Source organism: Leopardus geoffroyi, chromosome E3, assembly GCF_018350155.1.
Source record: "Leopardus geoffroyi isolate Oge1 chromosome E3, O.geoffroyi_Oge1_pat1.0, whole genome shotgun sequence".
NCBI lineage: Eukaryota > Metazoa > Chordata > Mammalia > Carnivora > Felidae > Leopardus > Leopardus geoffroyi.
In genome coordinates this window covers 7,044,968-7,059,312 of record NC_059340.1, presented here as the reverse complement: position 1 = coordinate 7,059,312, position 14,345 = coordinate 7,044,968, and the positions used below count along the sequence as shown (strand labels likewise).

Below are 14,345 nucleotides of genomic sequence, written 5' to 3'. Positions count from 1 at the left end.
TATTAATATTTCCCTCAAAGGAAAAAAAACTTAAACTGATTTTCATTTACATGACCCTGAAATGATTTTTTTCCTCATGTTCCTCACAAAAAAAACAAAATATTTTTCCCATCCTTTCCACACTGTTTGAAATTTTTGGAAGCTAGAAAAAGACGGTCTACAACATTCTGACACATCTGAAATAAAATGAATTTTAAAAACTGATCCTTTTCAAGGCAACTTAGGACATTAACAAGAGTGTCTTAAAACCCAGACCGGAAATATATTACCACTTCCTAGCACTTTCCTGTAAAAAAAAAATCTGGACATCCAAAATGCTAACCATTCCAAGAATAATGTAATGTCCACCCCAGTTCATGATGCACATTTTATTTACCATCTCAGTAACGTTTACTCTTGAGGTTGAGCTGTAAGTTTCATTTCCCCCAATGTTTATTTATTAATAATGACAATAAAGTGTAATGATTAAAAAAAAAAAAAAGCATGCTTAAAAATTTTTTTATTACAGGCCCTCAGCAACACAGAGAGGGCACTCCCACCCCGGACAGTTTGCTTTCCCCCACATGAAATCTTGCTTCTTTCTTACCCCGTGACTGCAAGAGGCGAGGCTTCCGAGATGAATGCTTGAAATGGGACTGGGTGGCCTCATGATGAAGGTCAAAGCTTGAGGACTCCTGCACTGGATCCAGAGGCACCATCCCCCTGGCAAGCATCTCAGGCCCATGAACTTGACCTGGGACCTGAGGACAAATGGTGGGTTTATGGGTAAATCATTTTTTACACCGGAGTTTAAAATGAACAGAAAGAGGGTACGTATAATGAGTGGATGCAGGCGAGAGCACCTCTTAGCATCTGAGCGGAGAAGAATAACCGCCACAAAGACTACCAGGGCCAGCTTTAAACTGCAACTCTCTCTTTGCTCCAGGCTTACAGCCCAAGTGCTGCTTATACAGAATAGGTTTCACCTTCTTCTTACCTGCTGTCCTGACAAATCAAGCTCTAAATCTTCCAGAAGGGTCACGGCCTCCTCCCCACTATCAGGACGGTATTCCTGCAGCCAGACTTGGAGCTCCTTGGGCAGGATGGAGAGGAACTGCTCCAGTACCAGCAGCTCCAGGATCTGCTCCTTAGTGTTTATCTCTGGCCGGAGCCACTGATGACAAAGTTCCTTCAGTCGACTCAGAGCCTCGCGAGGCCCAAAAGTGTTCTGGTAACAGAAGTGCCTGAAGCGTTGGCGGAAAATCTCTGGGTCGGGAGGCGGTGTCTCCTGCAGGCTGGAATCCTGCCCCCACATGTGGTCTTCTTCATCTTCTTCTTCTACCTTCACTATTACGATACCATCCTTCTCCTGGGCAGCCTGGGGGGACAGACCTGTGGCTTCCCTGGATTCTGCAGTCATCATTCAGGCTCAGGGAGCGGACTTGATCCAAACAGGGTCTGTGCTCTCCTTTCTGTTCTAGATGTTTTCTGATATGTTTCGGTATTGTTCCTGACATAATAAACATAATTATTAGTACCTTTATGAAAAGCGACCTGTGTCAACACTTCACACAAGGCTGCACATCAAGGCACTGAAAATGCCTCTGAAAAGCAAAAGAAAAAACAAAACCTCCAGAGTCACACTGTTTTCACCGTCATTTTATATGTTAAGGCTTACAGAGAGGGGGTGCCTGGCTGGCTCAGTTGGTAGAGCATGTGGCACACTCTCGATCTCGGGGTTGTGAGTTTGAGCCCCATGTTGAGTGTAGAGATTACTTAAAAATAAATTCTTTTTAAGTTTTTTTGTTTGTTTGTTTATTGAGAGACAGAGACAGAGAGAGAGAGAGAGAGAGAGAGGAGAGAGAAGAGAGAGAATCCCAAGCAGGCTCCACACTGTCAATGCAGAACCCAAGGTGGGGCTTGAAGAAATGAACCGAGAGATCAGACCTGGTCTGAAATCAAGAGTTAGGCACTTAACCGACTGAGCCACCCAGGTGCCCCTTAAAAAAAAAAAAAAAAAAAAGCGTGCAGAGAGAAACATCCAACAGGCCAATAACACCCTTAGGGTGTGTGCCTGAGTCTGAACACCTAACCTCCAGGACAGCAGGTTACGACGCCATGTTTCTAAGTGCTCGTCCCAGAGAGAGCTGAGTGTCGGCAGGGCGCCAGGTACCAGGCTTCAAGCAGTACACACGTCATCTTATTTCCGGACACAACAGCACTAGCAGGGAGGCACGACCGCCAGTGCCATTCTACAGACGGCATGTTACAAATTGACATTAACACCCGCCCTTGGTTAAATGTCGAACCGGCACATGTCACAGGGTACGTCCCAAGGAAAAAGCAGGAACCTCCCTCCCCCACACAGAGGGCTGCCAAAATTTCCTCATTTCACTTGTTCACTTTTAGGTACTGTGGTATCTCCCAGTTTACCTGAGACCAGTTATGTGAAATAATGGATTATTTTATCCAGCTTGAACTAATCTTGTCTTCATAAAAGAGACAAGTACAGGGGCAGGCAAACTGGGTGACAGGGCTCAAATGATAGACTTCCAGGTCTTAAAGAAGTCATAGGAACATAATGTACAACAAGGGACTACAGTGAATAACACTGTATTGCATACTTGAAAGTTGCTAAGTGCCCTTAAAAACCCTCATCACAAGAAAAAAAAATTGTAATTGTGGTGACAGATGTTAACTAGATTTATTGTTATCGTTTTGCCCAAATATCAAACCATTATGTTGTACACCTGGAATATGATGTTATATGTCAATTACATCTGGAAAAAAGAAAAGAAGAAAAAAGACCAGCAGCTTAAAGACTCCCAACAGAAAAAGCACAATTCGAAGAAATGCAAACAGTGGAAACACACGTTAAGAAAGTGGCACAGATGAAGCTTCTACCTACAGCGAGGTTTCACTCACGCAGATTAGTGGGTAAGAACGAATGTCAAACTAATTCAACAAGAAATCAACCAATAAGTGACACGGCAGCTGCTTAAAAAAAAAAAAAGTGTATAGGGGGGCGGACATTGTTATGTAATTGTAACTTCCAGAGATGATACTAAGTATCCTGGACAAACCTAATCATCTGTTAATACTTAAAAACCTTATACTTTCTACACTGTATAAAATCTTCCAAATGAAGAATTTTAAGATCTTAAAAGTCTGTTTTTGTGTTTTTAAGGAAGATTTTTCTTTTTTTAATGTTTATTTACTTTGAGGAGAGCAAACAAGTGAGTGCACGAGAGGGAGAGGGGCAGAGAGACAGGGAGAGAATCTGAAGCAGGCTCCATGCTGTGAGTGCGGGGCTCAATCCCATCATGATATCATGACCTGAGCCGAAATCAAGAGTGATGCTTAATGGACTGAGCCACCCCGGTGCCCCCAAAAGTCTGTTTTTTAAAAACCTAAAACAGGGGTACCTGCGTGGCTCAGTCCGTTAAGCATCGGACTCTTGATTTCGGCTCAGGTCATGATCTTACGGTTCGTGGGATTGAGCCTCAAGTCGATGCCTACAACACCGTCAGCGTGGAGCCTGCTTGGGATAATCCCCCCCCCCCCACCATTGTCTCCCTGCTTGCATACATGCATGCACTTGCTCTCAAAAAAAAAAAAAAAAAAAAAAACAACTTAAAAAAAAACCACTTAAAACACCTTTGATTCTTTTTTAAAATTTATTTATTTTGAGAAAGACAGAGGCAGTGTGGGAGAGACAGAATCCCAAGGAGCCTCCACGCTAACAGTGGCACCAAGCCCGACACGGGCTCAATCCCATCAACTGTGAGATCATGACCTAAACCGAAATCGAGTCCGATGCTTAACCGAATGAGGTACCCAAGAACCCCTTGATTTTTTTAAAAGTAGATTCTATGCACAACATGGGGCTTGAACTCACAACCCCCAAGATCATGCTCTGCCGACTGAACCAGCTAGGCATGCCACCTTTTGATTAGGTTTTAAGAACAGATGATTTAAGTGTCTGAAAAACGGAAATGTACTAGCTGAATTTCAACAACAAAAATTTTGCGTGGTGGATAGGACCAATAGTTACTAAGCAGAGCTGACAATGTTTCCATCTGAACTGGCAAATCTTTGTGAGGTATCTTTTTCGTCTCATCATCAAATTCAGGTTTTAGAGACAGAGCATTCAACTGCTCTATCATCCAAAGCCAAGAACTTTAAGCTAGAAAGCATTTTTAATTACATGGCTCTCATTAAAAAATTTTTTGGTAATTTTGGTAGAAAAGGGATCATGTACAATTAAAACACAAAAGTATTTTTTGAATAGCACAATTAAATGTATCCTTGTTTTGTTATATAAAATACTGGTATAATACTACATGTATACAATTTTTATAAATAATTTTTACAGATAGGAATGTGTCCAAAAAAAAGCTGGGAGGTGATTTTTTTTTTTTTTTTTTTTTTTAAATCGAACGCTTCAGCATCTTGCGTTGTCCCTGCGCAGGGGCCATGCTGATCTCTGCAACGTTCCAATTTGACCACATGTGCTGCCAAAGCGAGCACTGGCGATGGCTGTTTTAATCTGAGATTTCTCACAGGGTTGGTTTTTCTATCTTAACTTTTTTTGTCCTTAGTAAAATCAAAATCCTTATTAAAGTAGCGGACTCTAGGAACAACAAAAAACGTTATATTCAAAAAGGCTTTCTACAGACATAGAAATAAACAGAAATGTGGGAATTCAGTCATTTTTTTTCTGCGATTTTAAGCTGGTCAAGTCCAGTGCAAACCACCCCCCAGCCCTTCCCGCTGATCTCCTTCAGAACGGTTTTGCACCCCACCCTCCTTGCTGCAGTCAATACGTTTTACAACTTCAGAGCAGCCTTGGTAAAGTCCTTATGACTAAATTCTTAAACATCTCCCTCTCCAAGGCTACAATATGCCAAGTGCCTTCCTAGACGGAGGGGGATACAAAGATGTGAAGCAGGATTCCCATTTTTACACAAATAATTTCAGTACAAAGCAGAAGGTGCCAACTGTTCTAAGGAAGTTTCAACATCAGCGCCAGAGGAGCCAGGGAAGTAACTGGTGTGTCAACAAGGCCGTGTCTGGGAAGAGACAGCCCTGAAGCCAGGGCATCAGAACAGCCAAGACCTCGTTAGGAAAGCTGCCCCACAGGAAGAGGCAGTGGGACAGGCAGTTCAACAGATCGCTCCTTTGGCTAGCGTCTTCCCAACCGGAGGCTAAGTAATTCCTAAAAGCCTTAGTTTCTTCAATTTCATTCTGAAAAGTCAGAAGAAAGACTACCTTGTCCTGCTGTGCCCCCCACAATTATTTCCCACCACCCTAAGGCCGGCTCCCTATCTGTGCCACAGTGCCATAGTCTCTCTACCTTCCATCTCTCCCAGGTCCAGTAGGAACCAAGCGAGGTCACTGCCGTATTGCCAAAGTACGCTTCCGGGCATCTCTTTCTCCCCAGTTAGCGCCCGTGAATTTTTGCTATCTGCCAATTTAGTGTTCAAAGAACACACCCTACTTTACTTTTCCAGTCTTCTCCACCCCCCACCCCACCCCCGCTCTTCTTCGTCGTGATGCCCTGTGTTTCAGCCTCTCTGGCCATTCATGTTCCCCAAGCACAGGGTGTGATATCCCATCGTCACACTTTCGCTGTGAACAGTTTCGACCACGTCAACCTCGTTGGTCAAATTTTTACGTACTCTTCCAGATGTAAAACGTCTGCCGTTCCAGATTAACTAAGATACCTTCCTCTTTTGAACACCCTCAATACCTTCTCTGTTCCTATTTATGCCACATATATTCTCCTTGCATTATCATTATTTCGGTTGCAGTTCCTATCACCTCCCAACTAAAATTTAAGCCCCTGAAAGACAAAGACTCTTGACTTCTTTGTACTTATCTGCTAGAGAACCTGGCAGTTTATTTCTGCTAAACTGAGGAGAAAGAGGAGCTACTCAAAATATTGCCGTTTCCCCTGTCACTTCTTGTTTCCCTTTAGTGGTAATTAGCGATCAGATATTCTACTGATACCTCACTCACTAAAGCTCAGAATCTCACCTTTCTGGATTCCTCTCCTTACACGCATTCAGTCTCCAAGCACCAGGAAGAAGTAATTACCTAGTTCTGTCAGGTCTGGCTTCCGCTCTTTGGTTTCCTGCCTTTATTCCCCTTCCCCCCCTACTTCATAAACCTCTATAGCTTTCTTTCTTTCTTCTCTCTTTAAAAAATGTTTGTTTGTTTTTGAGAGAGAGACAGTGAGAGTGTGAGAGGAGGAGGAAGAGAGAGAGGGAGACAGAAGTTCCAAAGTGGGCTCTGCACTGTCAGCACAGAGCCCAATGAGGGGCAAGTGGGGGAGGGGCAGAGAGAGAGACGGAGGAAGACACAGAATCCCAAGAGGGCTCCAGGCTCCGAGTTATCAGCACAGAGCCCAATACGGGGCTCGAACCCACAGACTGTGAGATCATGACCTGAGCTGAAGTCGGACGCTTGGCCACTGAGCCACCGGAGGAACCCCTAAACCTCTATAGCTTTCCAGTCACCAGTCCCCAGTCCCTGGTCCCAGTTTCCTCTCAAGTTCACCATCGGCATCAATTTCTTTCCCTCTCCGGCATGAACCTTTTCCATCCACAAAAGGAGAAGCTCCTAAATATGCCTTGGATCCTGATCACCATCCTATTCTCACATCACAGTCGATGTCTGGGATTTCCTCTCCCAGTCTTCTGGCCTTTTCAAATCCTACTTATCCTTTAGAGCTTAGCTAAAATGCCACTTGCCCCTCATCACTGTTCAAGAACATTCATTCAGGGGCATAAGCATAAGAACTCATATTCGTTGAGTGCTTTCCATGGACCAGATATTAAGTATTTCACAGAACAATCTTAGCAGGGAGCTACGATGATCATATCACTTTACAATGACAAAACTAAGGCTTACTGACGTTAAATAACACACCCAAGGTCATACAGCAATTAAAGGGCAGAGGTAGGATTTGGTATTAGGAACCCTCAGTTGAAGCTCTAGCCATCATGCCAAACTCCTTCTGTCCCAACACGTGGGGTTAGGAAGAGCTTCTGTGTGCACACAGGTTCTTTCCCAGGGGAAAGGCTTCTGAAGGTGCCTGTGAAGGATCACCACCCAGGAATGGGCCTCATTTGCCATCTGTTTTCACCAGGGAGCTGTGTGGCTAAGGAGACACAGCAGGAGACACAAGTAGGAATCATCTCAAATCTAACCAGGGGCAACTGAGGAGGACTGGTGTAGAAATTAGTCTAGCATCAGAAAAATTTTCATATTTTCATGAAAATTTTATCCTGTCTCGGCTATACGAAGGAGGCTAAAGGAAAGGAATCTTGATTTGTGCCCACACCTAGGCCAGAGTTTTAAAGACTGGGATACTTCCTGGGGTGCCTGACTGGCTCAGTTGGTGGAGCATGTGACTCCTGACATCGGAGTTGTTGAGTTCAAAGGCCCACATTGGGCACAGAGCTTGCTTGGGGGGGGTGGGGGGAAGGTAGGATATTTATTGGGTCAGTGGGACTCAATAGGAAGAGACTCTGAGGAGGAAGTGAGACCCAAAGGGGCAGAGATGAGGGCATAGGCACATTCCCTCTTCCCCCAGTTATGAGGCCCTCTCCCCCATCCCTCAACATTTCTGCTCCTACTTAGGCAAAGAGAAAAGTCACAACAGCAGTGGGAAGGGCTGAGTTTATTTTGGGTTTCTCAAATGATCTGAGCAAACAACCTCTTCTCCTCTCTCTAAACTTCTGGCCCAAATGCTCTCTGCCAAGCATCTGCCATGGAAGTTGTATTTCTTTCTCTGTAATGTAATTGTTCACGCCTTCCTCCTCAACTGGACTAATTGCTAAAGTAGGTTTCTTCATTTTTTTTAACTGTTATTTTTTAAAGTAAGCTCTATGCCCAACGTGGAGCTCGAACCCACCACCTAGAGATCAAGAGTTGCAGGCTCCACCAACTGAGCCAGCCAGGCACCCAAGGGAATGTTTCTTTGTACTTCTTAGACCACTTGGTATGATTCCTTGCAAACACCTAGTTTTAAAGAAATACTTGCTGAATTTACAGTGTGGTATTTTTCTGCCCACTCATACAGCACTCAGTACTGCCCTCAAATTAGCCCCAGGGGCTATTTGGAGAAGCTCCAATAAGCTACCCTACCACTTACCAGCTGATCATTTTCAGTAAGTTAATCTCTCTCTGCATTTGTGCAATGGGAATAAAAAAAATTTTTCCTCAAGAGTTGTCGTGAGGATTACGTGAGTTAACATCTATGAAGCTCTTTAAACAGCGTCTGGCATTCAGTAAGCGGTAGAGGAGTACCTTGTTTTCCACAAACTTAAGAGCTATGACTGTACTTTCCAATTTTCAGCCTGCTTAAAACATTAAGCAACAGAATTCCCGTAACAGTGAAAGCAGCACAGGTTGGAATACCTAAACTCTAGTCTCCCACAAACAAGTTACACATCCCTGGGTGAATTATTCAACCTCTCTGGCACTCGGTATCCTTATCTGTCAAATGGGGGAGGGGAGTAGGAAACTACCTCTGGGGTCCCTCTGAGCTGAAAAACATTCTGACACCCTATCCGATTTAGATAAGATTACCCCCAGCCACCCGTTGTCACCAAGGACAAATACCAACGATTTTCTTACAAAAAGGGCTTGGAGTTACAAGCTCGGTTTATTCCAAAGGCTATTTTCTAAGCAGGTCAGTATCTTTTCCAGAGCATAGTCTTGAAAGTTTAAACAAATGGCACCCTCTCTTCCCTTTTTTGAACAGAGCTTTAAATTTTTTTTTAAGTTTTGTTAAGCTTTTTAAAAAATTATTTTACTTTATTATTTTAATTTTTTTTAATGTTTATTTTTGAGAGAGAGAGCACACACGCAGAGGAGGGACAGACAGAGGGAGACAGAGGATCTGAAGTGGGCTCTGTGATGACATCAAAGAGCCCAACGCGGGGCTTGAACTCAGGAAGCTCAAGATCATGACCTGAGCCGCAATCAGATGCTTAACCAACTGAGCCACACAGGCACTCCATATTTTTTTTTTTTGAATTTTTTAGAGACACAGGGTAAGAAAATGCGCCTGCACGGTGGGGGGGGGGAATCTTAAGCAGGCTCCTCGCTCAGCCTGGAGTGATATGGGGCGCGATGCAGGGCTCGATCGTGCGACCCTGGGGTCATGACCCGAGCTAAAATCAAGAGTCAGCTGTTCAACCGAGCCACCCAGGCGCCCTAAATTTTTTAATTTTTTTTTTTTAACATTTATTTATTTTTGAGAGACAGAGCACGAGCAGGAGAGGGACAGAAAGAGAGACATAGAATCCAAAGTGGGCTCCAGGCTCTGAGCTGTCAGCACAGAGCCCGACATGGGACTCGAACTCACAAATGCAAGATCATGACCTGAGCCGAAGTCAGATGCTTAACCGACTGAGCTACCCAGGTGCCCCTAATTTTTTTTAACATGAAAAAGCTCCCTTTAAAAGACAGCCAGCTACCCAAAGAATACCAATACTACTCCAGAATGAAAAGGTAAAATTTAACATAGCACTCACCTGTATTTAGATGCAATATAAAGTTAGAAAAAAATTAATGTTTAGATCAAGTAGAGAATCAGCAAAAGACTATGTGTATTAAGTAGCTAGCTTCCTTGTTGGTACTTTAAGACTGGGGAAAACTGCCTGAAATAATGAATGGGTATCTTGCACAGTGATTCAGAGACAATATAAACTTGGAGATATGTTCTGGGGCAAATTATCCTTATGGTTCCCTTTGTAATAAAGCTATTTCTCCACATATGGCCAGCATATATACTAACAGTACTTTGTTGATCTGGTTACAATGAATTCTCCACAATTCAATTCAACAAGTATTTACTGACCACCTCCAATCCGCCTAGCACTGGCCTGTACAATAAATGCTTTCTTTGGTCCCAGGCCATGTAACAGCCACTCTCTAAAATGAAAGTATCTTATTGTGTCCTGGAGGCACAGCAGGAAAGAGAAGGGAGGGGCACAGCTTCAGGCTAAACTGTAGTTCAATTTTTTTCCGATTGCACTGGCCAAATCAAGTAATTTCAAAGTGGGAAGGCCTTTTGAGAAAATCGAGTTAATTTTACCGATGACAAAACTGAGAGCTGGAGAAGAGTCCTGTATTAGGTCACTAATACAAGGTCACTCGGGCAACCAGTCTCCCCGATGGCCTGGTGCAATTTCCACAAATTCCCTTCACTCTTCACCCACTCGAAGACAAGCAAGAGTTAACTACCCAGAACCGAGGGGGTTGGGGGAACCACGTAATCTTCCGGACAGATCATTTTTAAAAGTCTTCAAAATATTCCATAAGGCAGAAAGAGAAAGTGGGATGTACAAAATCTCTACTAGTTCCGAACCATGTCTTTATCCACTCTAAGCTTCCAATATCCTTTAATCACCGCTCGCGGGTGGAGATGGGATGAGAAGCAGGTGATCTGGAAACACGTAAGCGGCACCTCAAAACGTGTCCATTACTCGGCCTTCCTCATTTTTCACCTCGAGGTCCTGAAGGACCCCGAAAAAAAAGTCTCCCACTGGAATCAAAGCAAATGGCGACGAAGGACGGGCAGTAAAATCAGACAGGGGTCGGCTCGCTCGCGACCCGGTTCTCAGAAACGTCAAAGGACGATGACGACACTGCGGACTAGGGGCCCGGAAAGGGCCCGCAGACGGCTTCTCCCCAGGGCTCCGGGTACCCCCGGCCACTAGACCCTCACCCCCTCCCCGCCTGGACCCGGGCGCGGGGCGGGACGTCTCCCGGGGGACGGCGCTTCCAACCGTCGGGCCAGGGGCTTGGACTTTCTCCACACTCCCCCGGGCCTCCTGGAGGGACCCCGGGGCCGCAGCTGCAGAGCCCACCCTCACGCACACACCCTGCGGCGCCGCCCGCCCTCCCCAGAGGCCGGCCCCAAGTCTCACCGTGAGCCCCGGAAGCAGCCTGGGGGCGCTGGGCGAGAAAGGGGAGCTGACTCTGGGGCTCAGGCCGGCAGAACGGCGCTGCACACGGACCTAGGCCCTCCCGACGCCTCGACACAGACACAATGAGTCACAAAGACAGGAAGTGTGTCAGCATCTCGCCTTCCGGGACTGCGCTGCGCTTCCGGGTCCTCTCTAGGAGCGCAGGAGGAATTTGCATCTCGATTCCCGAATCGCTGGATCCTGCTCCTGCCTTCGGTGCTCAAGCCTCCAGTCTTAAGGTTACCGCGCTCGGCGGGTGCGCCGGGACTTAATTCTGGGAATGGACCGGAGGCGGGGTTCAGGCTTACGAGACACAAACGGCCCAGCTCAGACACCAGTCCATATGATAATTCGATTTCTCTCCTGCCCTTTCCATTTCGGGCAGTCATTGTAGTAATTATAGTTCTTATCAAGCAATAATAATTCTTAGTAATTGTATGTCTGTGGCCAAGGAACTGAAACAGGGGTATGTAAACAGAGGAAGATCAAAGTGAAGCCAGGGGTGGCTGGTTTCATAAAACTGCCATGGTAGCTTCTCGCTGACCCTGGAGATGACAGTCAATGAAGTGCGTGGGGTTTTCCAGTATTTGGCCTGATGCACAAAGGACGTATTTCCATAACTAAAGTAGTTACAAGATTCTGTGTTTTGCTCATGTGGCATATGGTATTACAGCAGTTTAAGAGGAGTTTTCAGAGTAATAACAGACACTTTTGCCTTCAGGGTACTTTCACAACCTACAATAATTCTCACTTCACCTTTAGCTGGGAAAGTCAACCTTGCTCTGCCTTCTGTGTAAGGGTGACCACAGGCTTTAATGGTTGTAACTTTGCTCTATATTCCAAGTCAGGTTCATGAGAGAGACTGGACTTAGTAGTGGTTGCACGACTCCTATTGCTTGGGAGAGATTACTTAAAAGAAAAACAAACAAAAAACAAAAACAAAAAAACTTGATCGGGCGCCTGGGTGGCTGAGTGGATTAAGCATCTAATTCTTGATTTTGGCTCAGGTCGTGATTTCATGGTGGTGAGGTGAGCTCCAGCCCGGTCTCCAGCTCCCACCTCAGCATGGAGCCTGCTTAGGATTCTCTCTCTCTCCTCTCTCTGCCCCTCCTCCACTCATTCTCTCTCTGTCTCAACAAAACAAAACAAAACCAAACCCGTGAAAACTAAGAGGCAATTACAGTATCCTTAAATGAAATTTGCAAAGTGGAGGAAAAAAAAAATCACTTGTAATCCCTCTACTCTAACAAGAATGTGATGGCTTTAATTTATCCCTTTCCTCTCTGCTTTCATACATATCATATCTTTTTTATTTATTATTATTTTTAAAGTTTATTGATTTATTTTGAGAGAGAGAGAGAGTGAGCTCGTGCATGGGGAAGTGACAGAGAGAGAGAGAGAGAGCTCGTGCATGGGGGAGTGACAGAGAGAGAGAGAGAGAGCTCGTGCATGAGGGAGTGACAGAGAGAGAGAGAGAGAGAGAGAGGGAGAATCCTAAGCAGGCCCTGTGCTGTCAGCACAGATCCTGACTTGGGACTCCCATCTCATGACTCTGGGATCATGACCTGAACCGAAATCAAGAGCTGGATGTTTAATCGACTAAACCACCCAGGTACACCTTTTTCATTTATTATTTTAAACATCGTTCAGAACTACAGTTGTATTGGATAGGTGGCTGGGAAGCCTGAAGTACCTGCCACATTAATGCTGTGTAACCACTTTTTGCACCGGAGTTGAATGGATCAGGTCTGGGCATGTGATGGAAGCTGAGCTTGGATATACTCTGACCACTGGAACTATGGAGGCAGCCCGGCCTCAGAGTTCTAATGGAACAGTAGGAAAGTAAAGCATTGGATTCCCTTTCTTGGGGGAGTTTAAATGGGAGATACATATTGAAACAATCAGAAAGGAGGGCAAGGGGTACCTGACTGGCTCAGTCGAAACAGCATGTGACTCTTGATCTCAGGGTCATATGTTCGAGTCCTATGTTGGATGTAGAGATTACTAAAGAAAATAAACTTAAAAAAATGCTGTGAGTGTAGCACAGTGTTCACTTAAAAAAAAAAAAAAATCAGCACAAGAAGAAATCAGTAAGCCGAAGCCTTTAGGTGATAGAAGCATAGAAGACATGAGTAAACAGAGGTTTGAATAGAGAGAAAAACTGAGTCGTGGAAACAAAGACAATGAGGGGCTGGTGCACCACATGGCAGAGCTCACAGAGGAGGGCCATCTGGTGCCGAGGGCCCACAGCAGAATGAGGTGACAATCTGAGTAACTTTCAGGCCCCAAACAACATTTTGTCTTTGAGGTTGCTCGACTTTGCTGCAGAGGTCAGTGCACCCGGTGGCCCTATGTCTCCATGTGTCCTTACAATAAATCCTTTGCCAACAAAAGAACCCAACTTTGTTTCTTGCCACCTGGAATAGCCCAGTCTGATTGATGTGAAATCTTGTGTACCATTTCCTTTTTTTAAAATCTTTTTTATTGGGGCGCCTGGGTGGCGCAGTCGGTTAAGCGTCCGACTTCAACCAGGTCACGATCTCGCGGTCCGTGAGTTCGAGCCCCGCGTCGGGCTCTGGGCTGATGGCTCGGAGCCTGGAGCCTGTTTCCGATTCTGTGTCTCCCTCTCTCTCTGCCCCTCCCCCGTTCATGCTCTGTCTCTCTCTGTCCCAAAAATAAATAAACGTTGAAAAAAAAAAATTAAAAAAAAAAAATCTTTTTTATAGGGGCGCCTGGGTGGCGCAGTCGGTTAAGCGTCCGACTTCAGCCAGGTCACGATCTCGCGGTCCGTGAGTTCGAGCCCCGCGTCGGGCTCTGGGCTGATGGCTCAGAGCCTGGAGCCTGTTTCCGATTCTGTGTCTCCCTCTCTCTCTGCCCCTCCCCCGTTCATGCTCTGTCTCTCTCTGTCCCAAAAATAAATAAACGTTGAAAAAAAAAAATCTTTTTTATTAAGTAATCTCTATGCCCAACATGGGGCTCAAACTCACAAGCCGGAGATCAAGAGTTGCCATGTTCTACCAACTGAGCCAGCTAGGCGCCCCTCATGTGTACTATTTAAAAACACTTAATATCATATCATTAACATTTCACATTTTGCCTCACAGAATGGATAATTATCATTTAATAGCTATATAGTATTCCATTGAGCAACTGTACCATTAATTATTTAGGATTCCTCTATTTCTAGGGGCATCTGACTGGCTTAGTCAGTAGAACCTGTAACTCTTGATCTTGGGTGTAGGGGTTACTTTAAAAAAAATGGGGCACCTGGGTGGCTCAGTCTGTTAAGTGTCCAACTCTTGAGTTCGGCTCAGGTCATGCTCTCATGGTTTGCGAGTTTGAGCCCTGTGTCGTGCTCTGCGCTGAGGGTGCGAAGCCTGC

At 45.2% G+C, this 14,345-nt stretch overlaps 1 protein-coding gene and 1 non-coding gene across 2 annotated transcripts in view; both read right to left on the bottom strand.

Annotated features, from left to right (window-relative positions):
- ZNF3 (zinc finger protein 3) overlaps positions 1-11,054 on the bottom strand; it is a 66,770-nt gene extending 55,716 nt beyond the window's left edge. Inside the window, exons 1-3 of the mRNA XM_045460931.1 lie at positions 10,926-11,054; positions 977-1,489; positions 587-740 (exon numbers count right to left, since the gene is read on the bottom strand). Coding sequence (XP_045316887.1) covers positions 587-740; positions 977-1,402 — 580 coding nt within the window. The 5' untranslated portion in view covers positions 1,403-1,489; positions 10,926-11,054. The remainder of the gene's footprint in view (positions 1-586; positions 741-976; positions 1,490-10,925) is intronic.
- LOC123589845 lies at positions 4,408-4,509 on the bottom strand. Its single transcript, XR_006708490.1, has one exon. It is a non-coding gene; the product is annotated as a U6 spliceosomal RNA (small nuclear RNA).
- Positions 11,055-14,345: the final 3,291 nt, after the last annotated feature.